The sequence below is a fragment of the Pleurodeles waltl genome, chromosome 10, assembly GCF_031143425.1.
Source record: "Pleurodeles waltl isolate 20211129_DDA chromosome 10, aPleWal1.hap1.20221129, whole genome shotgun sequence".
NCBI classification, from domain to species: domain Eukaryota; kingdom Metazoa; phylum Chordata; class Amphibia; order Caudata; family Salamandridae; genus Pleurodeles; species Pleurodeles waltl.
The window spans coordinates 934,722,709-934,745,406 of record NC_090449.1 but is presented as its reverse complement, the minus strand read 5'-3'; the positions used below and the strand labels follow the sequence as shown (position 1 = coordinate 934,745,406).

Genomic DNA, 22,698 nt, shown 5'->3' with positions numbered 1-22,698 from the left:
CCTTCCTTTTTTCCTGCACCTACGTTTATTTATTTTGGCACATTATTAAACTGCAGTGTCTTTATAAATACCCATTCCATTTTTTGAACCTTCTCCTATTTATTGCAAGACAGGTAATTATTTACACAGTGTCGCAATTCAATGCTACACGACCTCCTGTGAGCACAGCATCGACTACACCTCCACAGCTACCATCCACTGTAATGTCATGGTATGTGTAGAACGTCAACAATCCATCTTTGATAGTGCTAGGTTTTTCCCTGCGACTGAACAGACGGGGGCACTCGAACGGGTCTCCTCAATAAAAAATAAAAATCGAATTTGGGTAAAAAGTATGTGTGTCTGTATAAATTCAGTGACTGGCCTTACTGGTGCAAGGACAGTGACAGGATAGAGAACAATTGACACATCGGGGATAACTGGTACTCACCCTATGCAATTAAGTGCCTCAAAGTGCAATATAGCCACCACTAATGCATACATCCCGGTGATATCAGGAGCTTTGTACCTTAATCTGCCAGAGGACCACTTGCTAATACTTGAAGACTAATTTCTATTATCTAGAATCACAAATAATGTTTTTTTTTTTTTCCACGGAAGTATCTAGGTTCGGCAGGAAACAATATTTGAGAAATTGACGTCTATGATCTAAATGCATTCGTTTACTTCATTAGAAATGACAAGTTGTCAATAGGGTTTGTTACACACACCAACTGTTCACATCAAATAAACCAATGTTTGAACAATGTGGTTGATAAAGCAGAGTGAGTTTAAAACAGACTGAGCAAACACGGGCAAAGATTGGCCCAGGTACGAAACGTAAACCACAATGTTCAGTCTAAATGAAAAATAAAAAAGCAAATAAGCTGCGCTTGACCAGCTCCTCGAAAATGTATAAAGGAGGGATTTTTAATGGTGTGCTCAGACTCACACATACTGGCAGAACGTAGCACGGGAGTCGACAGGGGAACGCAATATTTTCCTTAGTATTATAGTAAGTTCACTCACATTTTAGGACTGTGCATAACAATGATCGCGCCTTTAGATGAGAAATCAAATGTTTTTGCTGAAGTGCACCCGCTTTATCGAGATTATTCCAAAATGGCTCATTTATTGGCTACTAAAGCGGTGAGGTTTAAGCTTGATTAATTTTTAAGTAAAACATTTTAGGAGTTTTTAATTATGTACTTAACTCGTGTAAACAAAAATGTCATTGATCTAAAACGAGAGAATGTCATTGATCTAAAACGAGAATTAGCCTGTTTTCACGATAACATGTAAGCCTGTTCAATAATTGTTGACATTGTATTTTTGTTCTTATTAACTAACAGCATAAATAATAAATCGTTTGACTCGGCGTGCTGAAATTGAGTTTCCCCGGAGTTTTGTTAAAGTCTTTGCTTTGTTCCTGTTGCAGAATCGGATGCATTGACCGAGCTGGGCAATTTAACGGTGGTGGTGGCTGTTTGTCTAAATTCTGCTTTCACGAGTCAGTCGAGCCTTTCCTCGTATTTAAAACCATCTTAGAGAGAAGAAGACCGACTCGGTTCGTGCGATGAAATTCCTGGGGGTCTTTGCGGCGCTCCTGCTTTCAACAAAGGTATTATCAGAAGAGCTTGGAATAAGGGACTCCGCAACATGGCGCTACAATGATCAAGTGCAGGTGAGAAACATGCAAGCATATGTTTAACTCAAGGGCCACCTAATTATTCTATTAGAAATATTTAAGGCGGCCGCTCAATTAATTGCTTACATTTACCTGAGTTAGCGAGAGATGTGGACTGACATGCATTACTGTAATTGAGGTTGCACTTCAGATTGTAGCGTGTAAAGTAAGCGAAACGTCTCGCTATTGTAGTTCGCTTACCTGATTATCAATTGGAAAATGTCTAACCACTACCAAATATGTAAAAGGAGACTGTAGGTGACCACATGTACCAGCAGGGAGAACGGGCATTGGATTACTCGTGAACATGTTTTATCAAGTGAATGCGTGCTTAATTTGTGCTTGTTGTTTCCGGTGCTGAGGACCGGCACTTATTTTTCTGCCTCAAGCATTTGCTGCGAGCAAAAGACACGTATGGGAAATGTGGAGGAAGAAAAAAACGAAAACGTCACAAAGGGAGAAAGTAGAACGCTGCTAGAGTGACCTGAAGGGGCTTTAAATGGATTGAAGGGGCCCGAGATGGCTTCATGATTACTCCGCGTCAGTATTCCGTGTTCCCACATTCAATTGCAGCAGCCGCTGTTTAGGAGGAGGGCTTTGGGCACCAGCACGTTTTTATTTACAAATTAAGCACTGGGTGAATGTCTAGTTTTAGGAAGGCGAAGCGTCCCCCAGAAAAGACATATTATAGCATTGAAGACTACATTACTTTGAATAAAATATGATGGAATCGCTTCATTGATACGTCCCTCATTCTGTTACAATAATTAAAAGGGCACTGTCCCCTATTTCTGAAAATCCTACAGTGTTTTTTGCAATATCTGACCTACACAGACCAAAAAAGTAGAAAAAAAACCATTACTTAGCTATGGATGACGTGGAAGAATATCAACTATAGTAGCCTAGCAACAGTAATCACCTCAATTCAGGTGATTTACAATATCTGAGTATCGTTGTTTCAATTGTTTGCCATTGGTTGTCTCTTCTACTGGAGCGTGTTCTGTTACTATTTGCACTTAGTTTGGTTCAAATGAGATGACAAATGATAAAGAGAATGCAGGTACATAAACTACAATGCACACACTTACATATGTCATTAGTTATGAACTAGATGTAAGTATATTGCGTGAGTTGTGAAAAAAACATTCGGGATCCCTGGACGTTCTGTCAGTGTATTTATTACCACAATTCTAGGTCCTTTTTAAAGATTGCATGTGGAAATATTAAATACATGAACCCCATGTCACCAAAATATCTTGACCAAAATATCAATGAGTTTGAGCAGAGAGAAAGGGAAGCCAAAGAATCTTCCTGTGACATTTAAGTAACATTAAGCAGTACAATGTGATTTTAGATATATGAAAGTCCATCAAGAGCTTAGAGTGAAGACAGATATCCAAGTTCTTAACCACTTTAAAAGTAGTGGACAGGGGTCCAAGATCTGTTGTCCATCCCTGGCAGCCCCAGAGTTGAGGTAAGTTACCAAGAAGAAGCACCTCTGCCTTGTCGCCATTCAATTTAAGATAGTTTTATTTCATCCACCCTGCCTCCTCAATAGGGAAGGAACAGAATTTGGATGCACCTTTTTTTTATCATCCGCACTGTGTGATATGATGATTTGGGTGTAATTGGCATACATAAATAGCGATGATACATGGCCATCAACAAGATTGGCTAAAGTTCAAATGTAAATATTAAAAATTATGGGCCTCAGGAAAAAAAAACCCTGAGGTACACCACATGACAAATGTAGCACTAAGGAGTTACAGGACTTGGAAAAGACTTGAAATCTGTGATCCTGAAGAACGAGAACAGTGTTCAGCATAGATAGCCCAAAGGCTTCCTTAAACCACCTCAGCATAAAAAAAAAATTATGCGAGGGAGGTGCAAGGTGACACTTGGGTGTGGTAAATATGTCCCTATGTTTGTAAAACTTTCATGGTGTGCAAGCCAATGAAAGCTGAGGACATTTCACCAGCAAGCCTTCAAAAAGTGCATAGCATACGGTATCACAATACTACAAATAGCAAAGAGAAAGTGCAAGTGCCTGGCTGAATCACATCGAGGTAATTGCTAAAAAAACAGAGCAGATTGTTGTAACGATTATCATACATCATACATAAAACCCATACAGAACTTGAATAGTGCAAATAACAAATAGAAGTGCTTAGTCAGTGCAAGATCATTCTGTAATAAGTAGACATAAGCCAAAAACATCTCAGTTCCTCAGGTGCTAGCATATGGAAAGAGAATCAGTCAATTATACAAATTAACAGACACAACATGTTTACGCCATAAAACTAAGTAGAGCAGTGAGTATCAATAAAACAAGTGTAGTAACAGGGTCCATCATATTAACTCACACTATCTATCGACCTAGTATGGGAAGACCGGATCCGAGACCCTCATCTCTGCGCCTTCCACCCCTTCTACTTGTGCACATTTATTTCCAAATATACATTGCCAGAAGTCTAGACATCCATTCTGCAAATGTAGAGGGCTATGAGTTTAAACACCCGGAAGCAATACACAATCAGACCACTGACATAGCAATAAATACAATATAGGATTCTCTATTCCAGGGCTTGGTGCAAGGAGCGACCTTATCCACCCTTAATGACAACATCGCAGAGGTAATTTGAACCTGTTCCCCAATCTTCAGACCAATATCCCCCCAAAAAAGGGGCCAAAGTAGGACACCAGAAAAATATATGCACAATTTTTACTTGGTTTGCCCCACAGCAAGAGCAGCTTTTATCCGATCTCGTGCCTCATTTATGCAGCTTAACCGGGGTATATTAAAGATTGAATATGGTCTTTAACTGCTGTCTCTTTAACCCCACTGTTAACAATACTTTCCTATCAACATCTAATGAGTCCTGAAGAAGCAGTCCTTCTGTCCCAAGTGCACTTTCCCATTTAGCATTTTGAGGCCCAAAGTCATCCAACAGCTCCTGAAATAACAAATGATAAATTGTCCCATTTCTAGCCCCTTTATCATGGCATCCACTAGGGAGACCCGCCTGGCTGAGAATTGGTTCTGATCCAATTTATTGAGAAAATCTCTGACCTGGAGAAACTTAAAAAAAATATACCCCAGTCAGCCTATACATTTCTTGGAGCTCACTAAAAGAAAGCACCTAAGCAACTTTACCTCCTCAACAAAATCCCCCAGCACTGTGATACCATTCTGTGCCCACCGTCTCCCTATTGCATCGTGAAACACATCAGGTTAGGCCGGCGATCCCCACAGAGGTGTTTAACAAGCAATTTCCTGATTCTAGCTATCCTCTCTGTCCCCACATCCTGTAAACCCCTTGTAAAGTCTTAAATGTCATCTTTTTATAATAACTGGGCTCAAAGTTTTTCAGAAACCAACCATTAGCTTCAGTGCCCAATATTAACTAATAAATTGATGGAGATTCAGCAGGATTTACATCCCACTTGCTTCCCGTAATCAGTCTACCCAAATGCTGGAGCATGCAGGACCAATAACAAAATGTAAGATTGGGGACAGCCCAACCCACACCGTCCCTAGGAAGTACCATAAATTTTATAAGCTCTTCTGGGCTTCCTAAATTCCCACGGAAAACTAAAACACAGGCTTTACGAATTAGATAATCAAAACTTGCTAATTTTGAAAGGGATGTCCCTGAATAAACATAACAGCTTAGATAGAACAGTCATTCTGAGCACATTGCACCTCTCCACCAGTGAGAGGTGTAAATAATTAATTCTCTTGAGTTCCTGCCCTGTGTGACCCAGAGGAGGGGCTAAGTTCAATTTAGCCAAATTATCTAGATCTGATGATATCCACACTTCCTGGTTCCTCCACTAGCCCAGAGTCCTTAAAACCAGTTTCCTTAATGCATATAACCTGTGCCTTCACCACATTGAGTCTATAGCCAGAAACCACCACAAAGGACTCTGCTACCTTCTTTATTTCTGCCGGAGCCATTGATAGGTCGGAGGTAGCCACCGCTATAAATAATCCACATAGGCCAGAACCTTATATTGAATCTGATTCACCTCTACCGAGCAGATCCACAAATTTCCCTAAAGAGTGTATTAAAGTGAATGCTATAAAGAGCAAATAACAATGAACACAGAAACCGTTGCCACGCCCCTCTCATTATCAATTGTTTTCTGATTCCATCCCCATAAAGCTTGAGCTAGGTGCTTGATATAGTGCCTTGATAACCTTAATAAAACCAGGGCCTAGTCCCTACCACTCGAGGACCGCCCTAAGGTAACCTCATGACCCCCGGTCATATGCTTTCTCAGCATCTAACAGCACCAGGCAAATTTCTGTCTAAGTTCTTTCAGCAATGTCAAACAGTGCAATTGCCCTGCTAATATGGTCCACCATTCCCCGCCCTGGGATAAAACCATGCTGTTGAGGGGACAAGCCTACCTAAATGTTTAGCCAACACCTTGGCATCACAGTTTATTAAGGAGATTGATCTCTATGACCCTGGATTTAGAGGGGATTTACCTTTCTTCCTGAATACTACAATAGTAGTTGCCTCCCAGGAGAGAAGGATCTCCCCAGCCCGAGCTCTCAAGAGAATCAAGAGCATATCATTCCTGATTTCCTGAAGGATGGCTTTACATAGCTCCTGAAGTAGGTTATCTGGCGTTGTGGCTTTCCCTGTGGCTAAGGCATTAATTGCTTCGTCAACTTTGTTAGGTAATATTTGTGCCTCAAAAGCAGCCCAATATTCCTAATTGTAATTTTTTTATAAATTACAACTTAAGATCTTGTCATAGCCAGCATGGGAGGGAGCAGTATTTTCTAAATATAGATTCTGAAAGAAGTCTCTAAAGACCCTGTTAGACCTGACAGCCTTAGGGTGGTCACCCCTAACTTTTTGCCTGCCTCCCTCCACTTTTTGGACACTGTTTTTGCTGGTTTTAGGACTCGGTGCACTTTACCACTGTTAATCAGTGCTAATGTGCATATGCTCTCTCCCTAAAAACATGGGGACATTGGTTAACACCCAATTGGCTTATTTAATCTACCTGTACTTCCCCACTAAAGTGCACTACATCTGCCCAGGGCCTGTAGATTAAATGCTACTAGTGGGCCTGAAGCACTGATTGTGCCACCCACCTAAGTAGCCCCTTAACCTTGCCTCAGGCCTGCCATTGCAAGGCCTGTGTGTGCAGTTTCACTGCCACTTCGACTTGGCATTTAAAAGTACATGCCAAGCCTTAAACTCCCCTTTTACTACATAAACGTCACCCCTAAGGTAGGCCCTAGGTAACCCACAGGGCAGGGTGCTATGTAGATAAAAGGCAGGACTTATACCTGTGTAGTTTACATTTCCTGGTAGTGTAAAACTCCTAAATTCATTTTACACTACTGTGAGGCCTGCTCCCTTTTATAGGCTAACATTGGGGCTAACCTCATAAACTGTTTCAGTGGATGGTTCTGATCTGAAAGGAGTAAGAAGGTCATATTTAGTATGGCCAGAATGGTAATGCAAAATCCTGCTGACTGGTGAAGTTGGATTTAATATTACTGTTTAAGAAATGCCACTTTTAGAAAGTGAGCATTTTTCTGCACTTAAATCCTTCTGTGCCTTACAATCCATGTCTGGCTGGGTTACGTGACAGCTCCCTTGTGCATTTCACTCAGACAACCCCAAACACAGGATGCTCATTCACACCTGCACACATCTGCATACCGTATGGGTCTTCCTGGGCTTGGAGGGTGGAGGGCCTGACACTTATATTTGAAAGGACAGTGACCTGCCCTCACACAATGGACTGCCAAACCCCCTACTGGGACCCTGGCAGACAGGATGGAACTGAAAGGGGACCTGGTGCACTTCTAAGCCACTCTATGAAGTCTCCCCCACTTCAAAGGCACATTTGGGTATTTAAACAGGGCCTCTGACCGTACCAACTCTGACACTTCTGGACAAGATACCACTGGTGAAGAAACTCTGAACCAGAACCTGCAACCTGCCAAGAGGAACTGCCTAGCTGCCCAAAGGACTCTCCTCACTGCTTTTCTGCAAAGGACTTCTGCCCCACTGTTGCCTTGCTGCCTTGCTGCCCTCTGGGTCTGTTGAGAAGGGCTCCCTAAGGGCTTGGATAAAGCTTGCCTCCTGTTCCTTGAAGTCTCAGGACCAAAAAGACTTCATCCTGCAAAGAACTCCTTGTGCTGCGAAAATTCGACGCACAGCCTGCCAGAAACGACGCACAGACTGCATCACAGTGAAAAAATCACCGCACACCAAACTGGAACGACGTAGTCCGGCTCCCCGAGCAGAGATCGATGCAGCGCCAGCGTTGCAACTGTAACCGTGACGCACGGGCCACTGGATCGACGCATAGCCAAGCTGGAACAATGCAGCCTGACTTCCTGCGAGAAGAATCGATGCAGCGCCTGCTGTGTTACAGAAAATTCCCCGCATCGCCCACCGGACCGACGCAGCTCCTGTGACTTCGTCCTGCACACCCAGGATTTCTCTGCATCTCTCCCGGGGCGTCCAAGTACCCCACAACCCGAAGAGGATCCAAGTCTTCACGCTGGAAATTGACACAAGGCCCGGTCTGCATGAAAAAATATCAACGCATCGTCTGTGTGCGCCCAGAGAAACTGACACACACCTCCCCGTTTTCCACCTCTCACCTTCTCTGCGTCCCCACGCAGAGAATTTAGATGTAAACCAGGTACTTTGTGCTTGCAAGAGACCCTTGTTGCTTTTTAGGAACTAAGGACTTTTTTATCATTTTCTAAAGTGACATTTCAATGTACTTATCAAATCTTGATAGTTTTGACCTGCGTTTAACCAGATAATTATTCTATATTTTTCTAAACACTGTGTGGTGTATTTTTGTGGAGTTACACAGTGTTGTTGCATGATTTATTGCACAAATACTTTACACATTGCCTTCTAAGCTAAGCCTGACTGCTCAGTGCCAAGCTACCAGAGGATGGGCACAGGATAATTTGGATTGTGTGTGACTTACCCTGACTAGCGTGAGGGTCCTTGCTTGGACAGAGTGTAACCTGACTGCCAGCCAAAGACCTCTTTTTAACAGACCCTAATTATTTCAGCAGGAGAGTCACATTTACACCTGTAGGGGTTCTGTATGGCCTCTATCTGTTTTTTCAACCTCCTTCTTTCTAATACAGTACATAATGAAAGTAGGTGTCTGCTGTTCTCCCCAAGCTCATAACACTTTGATTTATGATTGAGGGATTTATCAGTATTGTCTCTTTTCCAAAATGCTGAATAATTCTAGCTTTCAATATTGCAATCTATTGTTGAACTTCAGTGCCATCACGTTTCCCGCCCTTTAACTAAGTCTGATGCTCCTCTAGCAATAGAAAGGCCTTATAGAGCTCCTGGATTTCACTGCGTGTCTGTTTTTGTTGATGTAGAGAATAGTTCACCATTTCTCTCCTGATCGCACCCTTCAGAGTATCCCAAACCACCGTATCTGTTGCTGTGCTCCTAAGGAAAACTAAGAATTCACCTATCTATTGACGCACATGGGCTATATATTCTGTATTGGACAGCAACTTCCTGTCAGAGGTCCAGTTAGGTAATGGTCTAGTAAAGCCTATGCCTGGAACTTTCAGTACCAATTGGTTATGGCCTGAGAGACCCCTAGGATACCTCTCAATTGTCACCTGCTTACTAAGTAGGGTAGAAACAAAAAAATTATCTAAATGCACCAACTTATTATGCAGAGACGAAAATAATGTATAGCTAGGGTGCAGAGCCTTATGTTCATCCCATTTGTCTACCAGCCCATGATCACGAACCAGTAATTGTAGTGCCCTCAATACTAGTGGTTTCCTGCCAGTATACGCTTGGGATCCAGATGAATCCTTTTTAATCACTAGATGTATGTTGAAGTCCCTGCAAAAAATCTGGGGAGCTGGCCAAAACGATAGTTCCATGTTTAAGAAATGTAAAACATTAGCTTCATCCAAATTAGATGCATACACTGAGCATAATGACCCACCTACCTAATTTATCAGTAGTGCTCCGTATCGCCAAACAGATGGACTTATTGGCAAGAATTGCCCTTGGATGCTGAGCTTTGTCACATGCAGCCTAAAAGTGAAATCCCGAGATCAGCAAAAAGTCCCTTCTTACCCAAGGGAATGTGCATTTCCTGAACACATACTACATCTGGTTTCATCAACCTTAGGCCTAATGTTGTTCTGCCTCTCTTGGCCCTATGGTTCAGGTTGTGGCATTACAAAGGCTTCCTCAGCCCATGCAGTCCAGGGGGGACCCGAGCTCCAGTGGCCCCTCTCAGCACAGCACCTTGGCTGAGTGAGCCTGAAGTGCCCCCATCCAAGTTCTTTTCAGGGTGGCCCCCTCCAGTTTCGTTACACCACTTTGCTCAGGCCACAGATATTGATTGTGCAGATACGAAGATTACTATCCCTGCTTCCGAGCAGGTATCAGCTGAGCCAAGTGCCCCATTCTGTTTCTGAACATGATAATCAAGTCTGCCCAGCAACTAAACACATACAAAAGCAAAATGTCAGTGGCAAAAGCAATCACTCTGTATCACACACACTGCCTTTGTCTGAGGTATCAAAATCCTGTGCCCTGCCCCTCTCCCATCCCCCACCAACCCTACCCTTCCCAGCACCTCCCCTCCATTCCATCCACTTCCCTCCCCATCCCCACCCCTCACAGCCACTGAGGGCAATAGAACCGACCAGGTCAGTAGATGGCAAGATGCCCTCCTCCCCATGCCTGGCTCACTACAAAAAATGCCTCCAATGCAGCCTGTTTGGTTCCATCTCTGAACCATACAGTAGATAGATAAATAAAAAGAGAGAAGCTTAAATCATTGATAATTAATCAAGCAGTTTGACCATTCTCTACACTTTCAACACATAAGATTTATTGAAACCTTGAATCATGTCAACAATAGTCCATCAGCAATCATCCTCAAGGACTATATGCTTCATAGCTTCCCAGATTTGGCTACCCTGTGTTTAAACCAGCAAGAAATTCTTTAGCTTTGAATTCTGAAGTAAAATAGTGTGCCCTACCTAGAACAACAACCTTCAGCTTAGCTGGGCTCAACTAAAATGCTTGAGCTCCTTTATCCTGAAAAGATTGCACCAACTGTCTTAAGTGCCACCCCCTCTCTACAGTGTCATGAAAAAAATCAGGTCTGACAAAAAAAATGAGCAACCCTCATGGGTGAGTTTCTTGTCTGGGTGAGCAAGTTCAAGGACAGCCTGTCTGAGTAAAAGATTCTGAAAAAATTTCAATATTGCCCATGGCTTGCCAGTATCCTGCAGATGCTGAGGCTGTTGCTAGAACAGAAATCGATGGGCTCTCTGAACCTCCAGATCCCAGTTCCACTGAGCCAGCTCCGGGAAGGTGCCTTGAAAATCTGACTATAAATGTAAGGGTATCAGCTCCCGGGGCTCCTTCTGGTACCTCCAGCTCCCTAAGAATATTATGCCACAGCCTGTTCTAAAACTCTTTCAACTTCCAGTGGGCATCCGGCATTTGTGATTCAAATGCCTCTGCATTTTTGTTATGAGTTGCTTTTAAGTGTGGCCACTCTGCTCTCCACCTCTGCCACTCTTTGTGAAAATTCATCAAGTCTTGATGACCATGCGACTAGCCCCCTGAAGTTTCCTATTAACAGCTTGGGCTTTGCGGCTATCTGCCCAGATTTCTTCCTGATGAGCAACGATGGCCTGATAATTTGCTTCCAGTGTGGCACCATCAGATTTATTAGGTACACCAGGCCTCATATCACCCACTGGATTCCCTTCAAGAAGGGGCGCAGTTGTATAATCCTATTTTAGGCCAGCTCCTGCATAAACCATACTACTTCCCTGCTGCTGGGGTTTATTTTTCTAAATCATCAGACAAGCCTCAGTCCCTCTATTTCTTAATGTCAGAGCCTCATCCCACCCTTTACGGCTTCTTGCACTCCTTGAGACACCGACCTGTGACACCCCTTCTATGCCAGCTCTCCATGGAGTCTACATCATCATCAGACCAGTTCGATTGATCCGAGAGGAAAAAAATATCCTCCAGCTTCAGGATCCCCCCAAGGAGGGGCCTGAGAAAGTTCGATCTCTTTCAACAGCTGCGACCTACTTTTTACTGGGCATGCCCAAAGCGTGATCCTTGGGGTTTAAAGATTACACACATGTCCAATCAGGGTGCACTCATTCAATATCCTTATTTGTGACATCTGATGTGCTCCTTGAATTACATATTTTTCCACAGCTTAACCTTGATGGAGCTCCTTTAACACTAGCATCCTGATGACTCAACAGTTTGCTACTGACTGTCTTCCCTGGGCATGTCAGTTGTCCCCCATCCCGAGTTCCCCCATGTGTTTTGGGTCCGGGACACCATTGCCCAGAGTACTTACTGTTGCGGCGGTATCTGTACTACATGGTGCTGTGAGAAAAGCATCTGATGATCCTGAAGCACTGTCATTTCTTCGGGGGTTGGATTGACCTCTCAGAGCCAGATTACCGTCTTTCTGGGTTACTTCAGAGCCCTGAGCCTGAACTGGCTTCTTAACAATATCCGCCACCTCCATTGCATTGTTACAAAAATAGTGGCCCGACAGATCCTCTTGGCCGTGAGCCTGTGAAGCTAGCGCTCCCAGCAGGATTCCTTGCACTGACCGAGAAGTTCAGTTGCTTTGCCCTTCCACCCCTCTAGTCCCTCCAGCCAGGGCACGTCCTGCTCGGGGCTTAGTGGTCCTTGCCACCTTTATCTTCAAGAAAAACAGTCCTGTGCCAAGCCTGCACCTTCTCTCGCTAGCAAGGTCTGTAGCATCAGTGCTGTAAGGGTTCAACAGAGGCCCCTTGCACTCCAAGCAGTAAGAGTCGTTCCAGTGGCAGTAAAACTCCAGCAGCTCAGCACTATGATCCTTGCATTCATCCTCCATCCAAAAGAAGGGACGGTGAACAGGGCCCAATCTGTGTCAAGCCAGGTAGAGAGGAGGGCCAGACTCACCATCCTCGCACAGTCACCATCTTGCCACCTTTGCAGCAGCAAGCTGCATTTTTTCTAGCTTTACACTGTCAAGCAGAAAGAAGATATTTATGGGAGCATATTTATTTTTTTGTGCTCCTTAGGTAATTATGCAAAAGTTAGACTCTTTCTGTATATTTCTAGACATTCCAAGCCTCTGCACCTTTTTTTTTAATCTCACTTGTATTAAACTGATTTAACACCTCTTTCCAACAAGTATCGAAAAGCTTTATTGATGTGTTCAATTTAGCTCTAGAGATTCCATGTTTGTTCTTCATGATTGTAAACATATGACAGATCTATGCACAAAGGATATAAGTGGTTTGTGGGAAGGATGATGGTGTGACCATTTAATATGAGGAATAAAGTGTCCTCTGCTGTACACGATAAGGATATTGCAAGTCATCTCAGAGTTCCAAACATTTATAAAGGAACTTGGCCTTTAACGTCATTCTTTTATGTGGTCATGGCACTCGTTGGTGACTTGCAATATTCTGTATTACATGGCAATCTTCAATCCCTGTATAAAAAACAATCTCTAATGTCTTTACAGTAGGCATCTTGTGACACACCCAGTCACCTATTGTAAAAATATGATGTAGTTCAACTGTAATAACTTATGGCAGTTGAGTTCTGATGTCACAATGCCTGCTGCCAGAGCCAGAAGTAGAGGTGAAAGGCAGGCAGGGTCCTGAAACATCTCTTTAGAAAATGAGAAATAAACATGACTTTTTTTTCTTATGATCGGGTTTTCTAGCTCTACAGTGACAAGCAGAAAGGAAATATTTAAGGGAACATGTTTAAGTTTCACACTGCTTAGGTAATTGTATAAAAAATAGATTCTCGCTGCATGTTTCTACACATTCTGAGTTACTGCACCTTTTTAAGAAAAACAGATGTGTATTATTATGATTCTAATGTCCTTTTGCAACAAATATCTAACAACTTTTTAGGTGTGTTTGCTTTTGACTTAGAGGTTTTACTTTTCTACCATTCTCTTTCTTTGATATAAAAGAGCTATGCACTAAGGATTTTACTGGTTTGTGGGAAAGGTGATGGTGTGGCCATGTATTATAACAAATAAAGTGTCCCCCTGCTATACATAATAAGGATATTGAAAATCACATCAGAGTTCAATGACCTTATAAAGGAACTTGACCTTCAGCCTCGTTCCTCTATATGACCATGAAACTCATTGGTTACTACCAAAATCCTGACATTGTATGGTTGAGTGCACTTTATCCTACATATATTGTTTAGCTGGGCATACTTTATTCCATATATTTTGAGGAGCATGTGACAAAATGACATGGCTGCTCAAATGTAATTAGTTAGTAGAGTTGAGTTTGAATGTCACAATGCCTGTTGCCAAGTTCAACAGTCAAGGTGAAAGGCAGGTGACATAGCTTAATAACAGCTGTAGCTTAAAAAAGGCACTGAAAGCAAACTTTTTAATCTTCTCATCTTTTGTTCAAAATCAGTGATGAGCAGAAAGGATATATGACGTTAGTGACTTTATTTCTTGCACATAAAAGTTATTACAGGAAAAATAAAATCTCACTGTATTTTACTACACATTTTGAGCCCGAGCACATTTTGATATGACCTACCTTAAAAACTGATTCTAATGTCATTCTGCAGCAAATTGCTAACTGCTTTTTGATGTGTATAGTTTCACTTTAGAGTCCAATTTCATTCTTCATGTCTGCACCCATAAGACCTCTTTCAAATGAAAGAGCAAGCCACAAATAAATTAAATGACTTGCAGGAAGGTTGTTGGTGTGAGCATTTATTATAAGGAAGAAAACACTATCTGTTGTATATACTAAGGATATAGTAAGTCACCCTGAAGTTCCATGACCTTATAAAGAAGCATAGCCTTCGTCCTTGTTCCTCTATATAGCCACATAATTCCTTGTTGATTTAACAATCTTGCAATATACTTAGTATGCAAACCATATATAGCACAGCCATCTTCATAAGCATTTCCCAGCAGTATTTGTTGGACATTCAGTCTTGTGATGCTAGGATGTTGATGTTAGTCATGAAGATGAGTCAACTCTCAATCCCAGAAATGATTACTTGTTGGTCTAGGATCTTTTCCTCATAAAGGATGTGCTCCCAGTGTCAAATGAGAGACAACATGTTACCCAGGTGCTGCTGTTCATTAGACCTGGGGATAAAATGATTACCAATTGTGTGAAAAGTGCATGTTAGAAAGACTAGTGAAGTGCTGTCTTGTATAATGAAAAGTGAAAATCTAATTTTATTTGGGAATTTGGATTGTTTTTTTTAGACATTTGTAGAGGCAGTGAACCATCGTATTGTTCAAAGTTTATCCGAGGATGGCTATTTTTAAAAACTTTTTTAACCATATATTTTTTTGACTGATTTTAATCTTTTGTATGACCAATTTCATTTAAATGAATGGAACAATATAAAGCTTGCCTACAACTTAAATGTGATTTTGTTTGAGATGCAGTGTTTGCACATTTTGCGAACTTTCTAAAAACACATTTAGCGCCTCATTAGAAGTTCGGCGGATGATTTGCACTGTCCGCAGAACTTCCAACGGGGAGGTTGCTGCCACACTGGCTACCTCCCCACCAGACCCATTAAGAGTTTCCTGCTGCGCTGGCGGGCGGAAACCGAGGTTTCTGCCTGCCAGCCTAGTGGGAAATAGGCGGCAGCATTGTCGCCAGGTCGCAATACAGCTGGTGGTAACGCTGCTGCCGCAGAGTGTGCCACCACCTTTGCAATGTTCACTGTCTGCATAGCCTCTTAGCTGCTGGGCCTTTCCCCCCCGTGCTGAGCCCTTTTTTGGCTATTTGGGTAGTTCGCGCTTAGGGCTTCATAACGTTTTTTCCACATAAGGTATCCATGCCAAATTTGTGTCCCTTTTTTCCAGCATCCCAGGGATTCTAAAGGTACCCAGAGTTTCTGGGTTCCCCTGGAGGAGACCAAGAAATTAGCCAAATACCTAAAATTTCGTTTTTTTCAAAAAAATGGGAAAAAAGGGCTGCAGAAGAAGGCTTGTGTTTTTTTCCCTGAAACTGGCACCAACAAAGGGTTTGTGGTGCTAAAATCACCATCTTCTCAGCTTTCAGGAACAGGGAGAGTTGAATCAGAAAACCAAATTTTTCAACACAATTTTGGCATTTTACTGGGACATACTTCATTTTTACTATTTTTGGTGCTTTCAGCCTCCTTCCAGTTAGTGACAGGAATAGATGTGAAACCAATACTGGATCCCGGAAAGCTAAGCATTTCTGAAAAGTGAACAAAATTTGGAATTCAGCATTCATTTGTGTAGATCCTACAAGGTTTTCTACAGAAAATACAGCTGAAATAAAAAAAAAGTGTGAAATTGAGCTGAAAACAACAGCCATTTTTCTTTATGTTTTCCTCTGTAACTTTTTCCTGGGATGTCAGATTTTTTAAACCAATATACCGTTACGTCTGCTGCACTCTTCTGGTTGTGGGGATATATAAGGCTTGTAGGTTCATCCAGAGTCCTAGGTACCCAGAGCCAATAAATGAGCTGCACCTTACAATAGGTTTTCATTCTATACCGGGTATACAGCAATCAATTTGCTGGAATATAAAGAGTGAAAAATAGGTATCAAGAAAATCTTTGTATTTCCAAAATGGGCACAAGATAAGGTGTTGAGAAGCAGTGGTTATTTGCACATCTCTTAATTCCGGGGTGCCCATACTAGCATGTGAATTACATGGCATTTCTCAAATAGACGTCTTTTTTTACACACTGTTTTAAATTTGGAAGTACAAAAGGTAGAGAAAGACAAGGAACAATAACAATTGTTTTGCTATTTTGTGTTCCCCCAAGTCTCCCAATAAAAATGGTACCTCACTTGTGTGGGTAGGCCTAGTGCCCGCGACAGGAAATGCCCCAAAACACAACGTGGACACATCACATTATCCAAAAGAAATCAGAGCTGTTTTTTACAAAGTGCCTAGCTGTGGATATTGGCCTCTAGCTCAGCCACCACCTAGGGAAACCTACCAAACCTGTGCATTTTTTAAAACTAGACACCAAGGGTAATCCAAGATGGGGTGACTTGTGAGGCTCTCACCAGGTTCTGTTACCCAGAATCCTTTGAAAACCTTAAAAGTTGGCAAAAAAAACACTTTTTTCTCACATTTCAGTGACAGAAACTTCTGGAATCTGAGAGGAGCCACAAATTTCCTCCTAACCCGTGTTCCTCCAAGTCTCCTGATAAAAATAGTACCTCACTTATGTGGGTAGGCCTAGTGTCCGTGACAGGAAATGCCACAAAACACAATGTGGACACATCACATTTTCCAAAAGAAATCAGAGCTGTTTTTTACAAAGTGCCTAGCTGTGGATTTCGGTCTGTAGCTCAGCCGCCACCTAGGGAAACCTACCAAACCTGTGCATTTTTTTAAACTAGACACCTAGGAGATTCCAGGATGGGGTGACTTGTGGAGCTCTCACCAGGTTCTGTTACACAGAATCCTTTCCAAACCTCAAAAGTTGGCAAATAAAACAGTTTTCTCTCACATTCCGGTGACAGAAACTTCTGGAATCTGAGAGGAGCCACAAATTTCCTCCTACCCAGCATTCCCCCAAGTCTCCCGATAAAAATGGTACCTCACTTGTGTGGGTAGGCCTAGTGCCTGCGACAGGAAATGCCCCAAAACACAACGTGGACACATCACATTTTCCAAAAGAAATCAGAGCTGTTTTTTACAAAGTGCCTAGCTGTGGATTTTGGCCTGTAGCTCAGCCGCCACCTAGGGAAACCTACCAAAGCTGTGCATTTTTGAAAAATAGACACCTAGGGGATTCCAGGATGGGGTGACTTGTGGGGCTCTCACTAGGTTCTGTTACCCAGAATCCTTTGCAAACCTCAAAAGTTGGCAAAAAAAACACTTTTTTCTCATATTTTGGTGACAGAAACTTCTGGAATCTGAGAGGAGCCACAAATTTCCTCCTACCCAACGTTCCCCCAAGTCTCCCGATAAAAATGGTACCTCACTTGTGTGGGTAGGCCTAGTGCCCGCGTCAGGAAATGCCCCAAAACACAACATGGACACATCACATTTTCCAAAAGAAATCATAGCTGCAAAGTGCCTAGCTGTGGATTTTGGCCTGTAGCTCAGCCGCCATCGAGGGAAACCTACCAAAGCTGTGCATTTTTGAAAACTAGACACCTAGGGGAATCCACAATGGGGTGGCTTGTGGAGCTCTCACCAGGTTCTGTTACCCCAAATCCTTTGCAAACCTCAAAAGCTGGCAAAAAAAACACTTCTTTCTCACATTTCGGTGACAGAAACTTCTGGAAACTAAGAGGAGCCACAAATTTCCTCCTTCCCAGCATTCCCCTGAGCCTCCCAATAAAAATGGTACCTCACTTGTGTGGGTAGGCCTAGTGCCCGCGACAGGAATGGATCACACAAGGGTCAATGGTAGTCCTTGCATTAGGGCTACTGTTAACCCTGGAGTAATCCATTCCTGACACAGGCACTAGATGCCAGCACATAAGCGGGGTTGTGTTTTTATCAGGACAAGTGGAGAAACACTGGGTGGTAGGAATTTTGAGGATCCCTGCACATTCCTGTAGTTTCTGTGATAAAAAAGGAAGGAAAAATAGTGGTTTTAATCAGTGTTTCATTTTTGCAGGGTATTCTGGGTAAGAAAACTTTGTGAAATTCAAACACGCCACACTTACGTGGGCTGCCTTGGGTGTCTAGTTTTCAGAAATGTCTGCGTTTGGTAGGTTTCCCTATATGGCTGGCGAGCCCAGAACCAAATACTTAGGTGACTGTCTTAAAAAACAAGGCTGTTTTGTGGTAGGTAACTTTAATGTCTCCACAATCCGTTTTGGGTACTTCCCTGTTGTGGTCACTTGCTCACTCACTAAAGTGAGGCAGTTTATCGCTGGAGACTTAATGGAATGCCTAGTGGTAGAAAACTTGTGGCTCCCTGCAGATCCCTGGACTTCTGCTCATTGGAATGCAAGGCAAATGTGTTTTTTAAGCACATTTTGTGATTTCAAGGGGATTCTGGGTGAAGGAAAACTGGTGAGAGCCACGCAAGTCCTGCACCCTTGGACTCCCTTGGTACTAGTTTGTTAAAGTTATTCCACCACTACCACTGGTTGGTTTTAGCACCTCCAGAAATTATGGTTTCAAAGCATGAATACTTATCAAAGTATCTGAATATTGAAACCAAGCCTTCTGAAGGTGGGCCTTAAAGCTGCATCCAGGCACCAACCTGTTTATGGTCCATTCACACACCATTCATGCACAACAAACAACCCTTTCATACCACCAGCCACGGACCCAATCCAACCAATCACTGCACTCACATTAACTTACCGCTGCAAGACAAGGGCCCATCACATTCCCACGCTACAGAACGGAATAAGTTTGACTACATTTTATCACCTGTCAAGTAACTGCCTCATTCTTCCTGAACATTACCAAATGCATGCGTAACAAACCTTTACTAATGACTCCTGTGACAGCCAACTGAGGCTCAGGAAGACATGTTTTTCACGTGTCTTTAACGCACTCACTGTGCTAAATCCAACTCCTTCCAGTTTGTGGATGCTAGTTGGGGGTGTCCGAGTATGCCGTACAAAGCGGTTCCTCGAACTGAGTGAGCATATCTACCTTTGAAACTAAGGGAGACATGCTGGAGATTTCTCATGATGTTCCCTAAAGAGAAGGTTATAGGCTATGAAAAAGGGTAGTGTTTGGCACACAGGGGAGCCCATGAGAACGTAGCATATGTCCCAGCCAACATTATGTGCAGTGATGTGACTGTAATGCACTTATACAGCAAACTGAACATCTACTAAGTTCTGATGTAGGATGAACATGAAAAGCGGGTCAAACACTGACCTATACAAGTCATTCTCCTTCAGTGTTGGGATGGCACCCATGGGTTTGAATCCATAGGTATAGATGATGTACATCTGTACTACCTTTACTATCTGCCTTCTACCTGTGCAATATCCCTGTGAAGGCACACCTACAATAAGCTTTCTTTACCCATTCATGTCTCTGTTCTCATCAAAGTCCTGACTAATCCTGTGTAATTGCCAAGTGAACCTATACTAGTTTGTGGATGCAAGTTGGGGGGTTTCCAAGTATGCTGTACAAAGTGATTCCTCGAACTGAGAGAGCATATATACAGTTGAAAGTAAGGTAGACATGCTGGTGAAGAAAGGGTACTCCGTGACAATGTGGCATATGTTATGTCCACTAGTATATGCAGTAGGGGGAATATCATGCATGTTAATTGAACAGAACACCTATCACATTCTGACGGTGGATTTAGCTCTCAAGCAGTCCAAAAGGACGTCCATGATTAAGTAGATGAAGTAAAATTCTGAGGCTCCTTGCCTCCGAAGCAGTGGCCCATGGACGTTCGATATCCATGCACTGCCACTGAAAGGATTACCCAACGGCAGCTCAACCTCAGTCGATTTCCCAGAACTTTGCTTTAGTATGATACAACGTAAAGCAAGTAGGGATACAGAGGCCTGGTTGTTATGGACACTGGGGACAGTAATACCGACTCTCCTGCCGCTTTCCATGCTTTGAGCACACTTTACAGCGACGGCATGGATGATCCTTTTTGGGTGTTTTAGGAATGCAATAAGCAGAGTCTCGCTCCTGCAGCCTTGCCACATCCTCCAGAACATTTGAGGTGGAGGCTGCAGCTCCTTCTGTAACAGCAGTGAGGCTTTCAATTACAGACAACTGGAAGTCAAGAAAAGTCATGAGTCTTTCTGTGGTTGTCTGACGGTAAACAACATATGCATTATATGTTGCCATCTGAATCAGGTGGGTAAACATTTTCTTGTACCAAGTGCGAGTTTTACGACACGCATTGTATGGTTGAAGAACCTGGTCGTTCTTGTCCACTCCGCCCATGTACTTATTGTAATCAAGTATAGAGATGGGCTTGTGGACTTCGGCCATCTGACCCCAATCCGTCATGGGGGAAGTGCTCTCATCATGAATTGCAGTGAGCACGTATACATCACGCCTATCCAAGAACTTGACTGCGAGAAGTTCGTTAGTACGCAATGCAGTACTCTCTGATTTCTGGAGCTTCTTGCGAACAAGCTCCTGCGTGAATCCTTTGCGGTTACAATGAACTGTACTACAGGCCACAGTGCCAGCTTTGTAGAGCTCACTGAACAGCTCTACTCCTGTATAGAAATTGTCCACATAAAGGTTAAAACCTTTGTGAAGAAGTGGCTGGACAAGTTCCCATACAATCTTACCTGTGACCCCTAACGCAGGAGGGAAACCTACAGGGTTTAGGGTAGAATCCTTCCCTGTATACACTCTCAAGCTGTACACATAGCCAAAAGAGCTCTCACACAGCATGTACAGCTTTATGCTGGCAATGTTCTGTCTGAAAAGCAGCCGTCCTTTGTACAGGATCAAGGACTCATCTCTCGGAAAACAATACATAAAAGAAAAAAAAATATATATATATAGATATATATATATACACTTATACATATATATATATACATATATATATATATATATATATATGTATATAGAGGGAGAGAGAGAGAGAGAGAGAGAGAGACAGAGAGACAGAGAGACACTAACTCTCTACATAACTTTTTTTTCATACATGTGTGCTTTCCCTTGGCAAAGCACACATGTATAAAAAAAAATGGCCCCATGGAGGGTTTTTCCAATATTCCCTGGGGGAATTCGCCCCCCCACAGAAAATTAGATTCTTTTTTGATCCCCCAGGGGTCGGCCCGTGTTTGGAGGGCCAACCCCGCCATTTTGTTTTTTATATTTTTTTATTTTTTATCTTTTTTTTTTATCTGGGGGGTGCAATCGCCCCCACAAGCAACCCAAACATAATTTTTTTTAAAATAGTGCCCCCACGGGGGCGGCCCATTTACAAGGGGGCTGACCCCCCAAAGACGATCCCTGGTGTCTGGGGCGTTTCCTGGCCATGGATCGCAGCCGTGCTGCGATCCATGGCCAGGAAACGGTGCAAAGGAGGCATTGATCGAAAAGGGAGAGTCTCCCCTTTCCATTGATGCCTCCCTGGCATCTGGGGAGGCCGTTTTGGCCTTTTTATCCCCACCGAAGTAGGAAGAGGACGCTTACCTGCTCCTCTGCTGCTTCAGTGGGGAAAAATGTGACGTCACAAAGGGGCAGGCAAGGGTGCGGGGGGGAGACGCAGAAGTTGTTTCGTGTCTCCTACACACAAAAAAAAATAACAATAAATCTTCTGGTGCATTGCAACAGAGGATTTTTTAACCCCCTCCCTAATGTCGGCCACTGGTAGTGACCTGCACCGGGGGGTAGTGCGGGCGTCAGACAGTGGCCGATGCCCATATTTAACGGGTTAGACTGAATTGGCATGACCTGTAAAACTCTGGGATTTTCCCTATGGCACAAGATAGAGGGTGTTGCTTGACTATGCACACTGTCAGGGAAAGTGGGAGAACTGAATCCATTTGGCATGCTGTGTGAGGATAAAAGATAATAGCTGATATGTTTCCTTCGGGAGCGCGGCCAGGGGTAGGTGTACCGCTTTGGCTCAGGAGCAACACAAAAAGTTCACGCTATTGCGTGCCATTGGGTCCCCGCTGTCCCATGAAGCACGTTCTTTAAATGGGAGGGGCGACAGTTAGGAATAGGACGTTCAAGTTACACACAATTAGTGTAAGTGACTGGAGAATTGATAACTGACAGTCTTAGTCTATAGGAGTTTTTTCAGTTGTATAGAAGGAGAAGTATATTTCCACCTGGTCCTGAAGAAGCGTCGCTGGATCCATTTGGACCATTAAAGACAGGAAACATGTTGACCCTTGTTTCAGGGACGGTCTGGTAATTACACACCCTCCATTCTCCATTAAATGTGGTTGAGAGAGTTTTGATCATTACACTCATTTCACTCTCCTCATTATTTTTTATCTTGGCCTTCACCCTCCATGGTTGAATAACACTGTTATCCCTAGGCTTTTGGGTCCTGAGCCAATTTTA

The 22,698-nt window shown here is 43.0% G+C and overlaps 1 protein-coding gene across 2 annotated transcripts in view; it reads left to right on the top strand.

The window, feature by feature from the left end:
• Positions 1–867: 867 nt before the first annotated feature.
• Positions 868–22,698, top strand: part of LOC138260842 (tachykinin-like peptide) — a 171,899-nt gene continuing 150,068 nt past the window's right edge. For both annotated transcript variants that reach the window (XM_069209267.1, XM_069209265.1), the window contains exons 1-2: positions 868–994; positions 1,418–1,663. In XM_069209267.1, the coding sequence (XP_069065368.1) occupies positions 1,556–1,663 (108 nt within the window). In that variant the 5' untranslated portion in view covers positions 868–994; positions 1,418–1,555. The remainder of the gene's footprint in view (positions 995–1,417; positions 1,664–22,698) is intronic.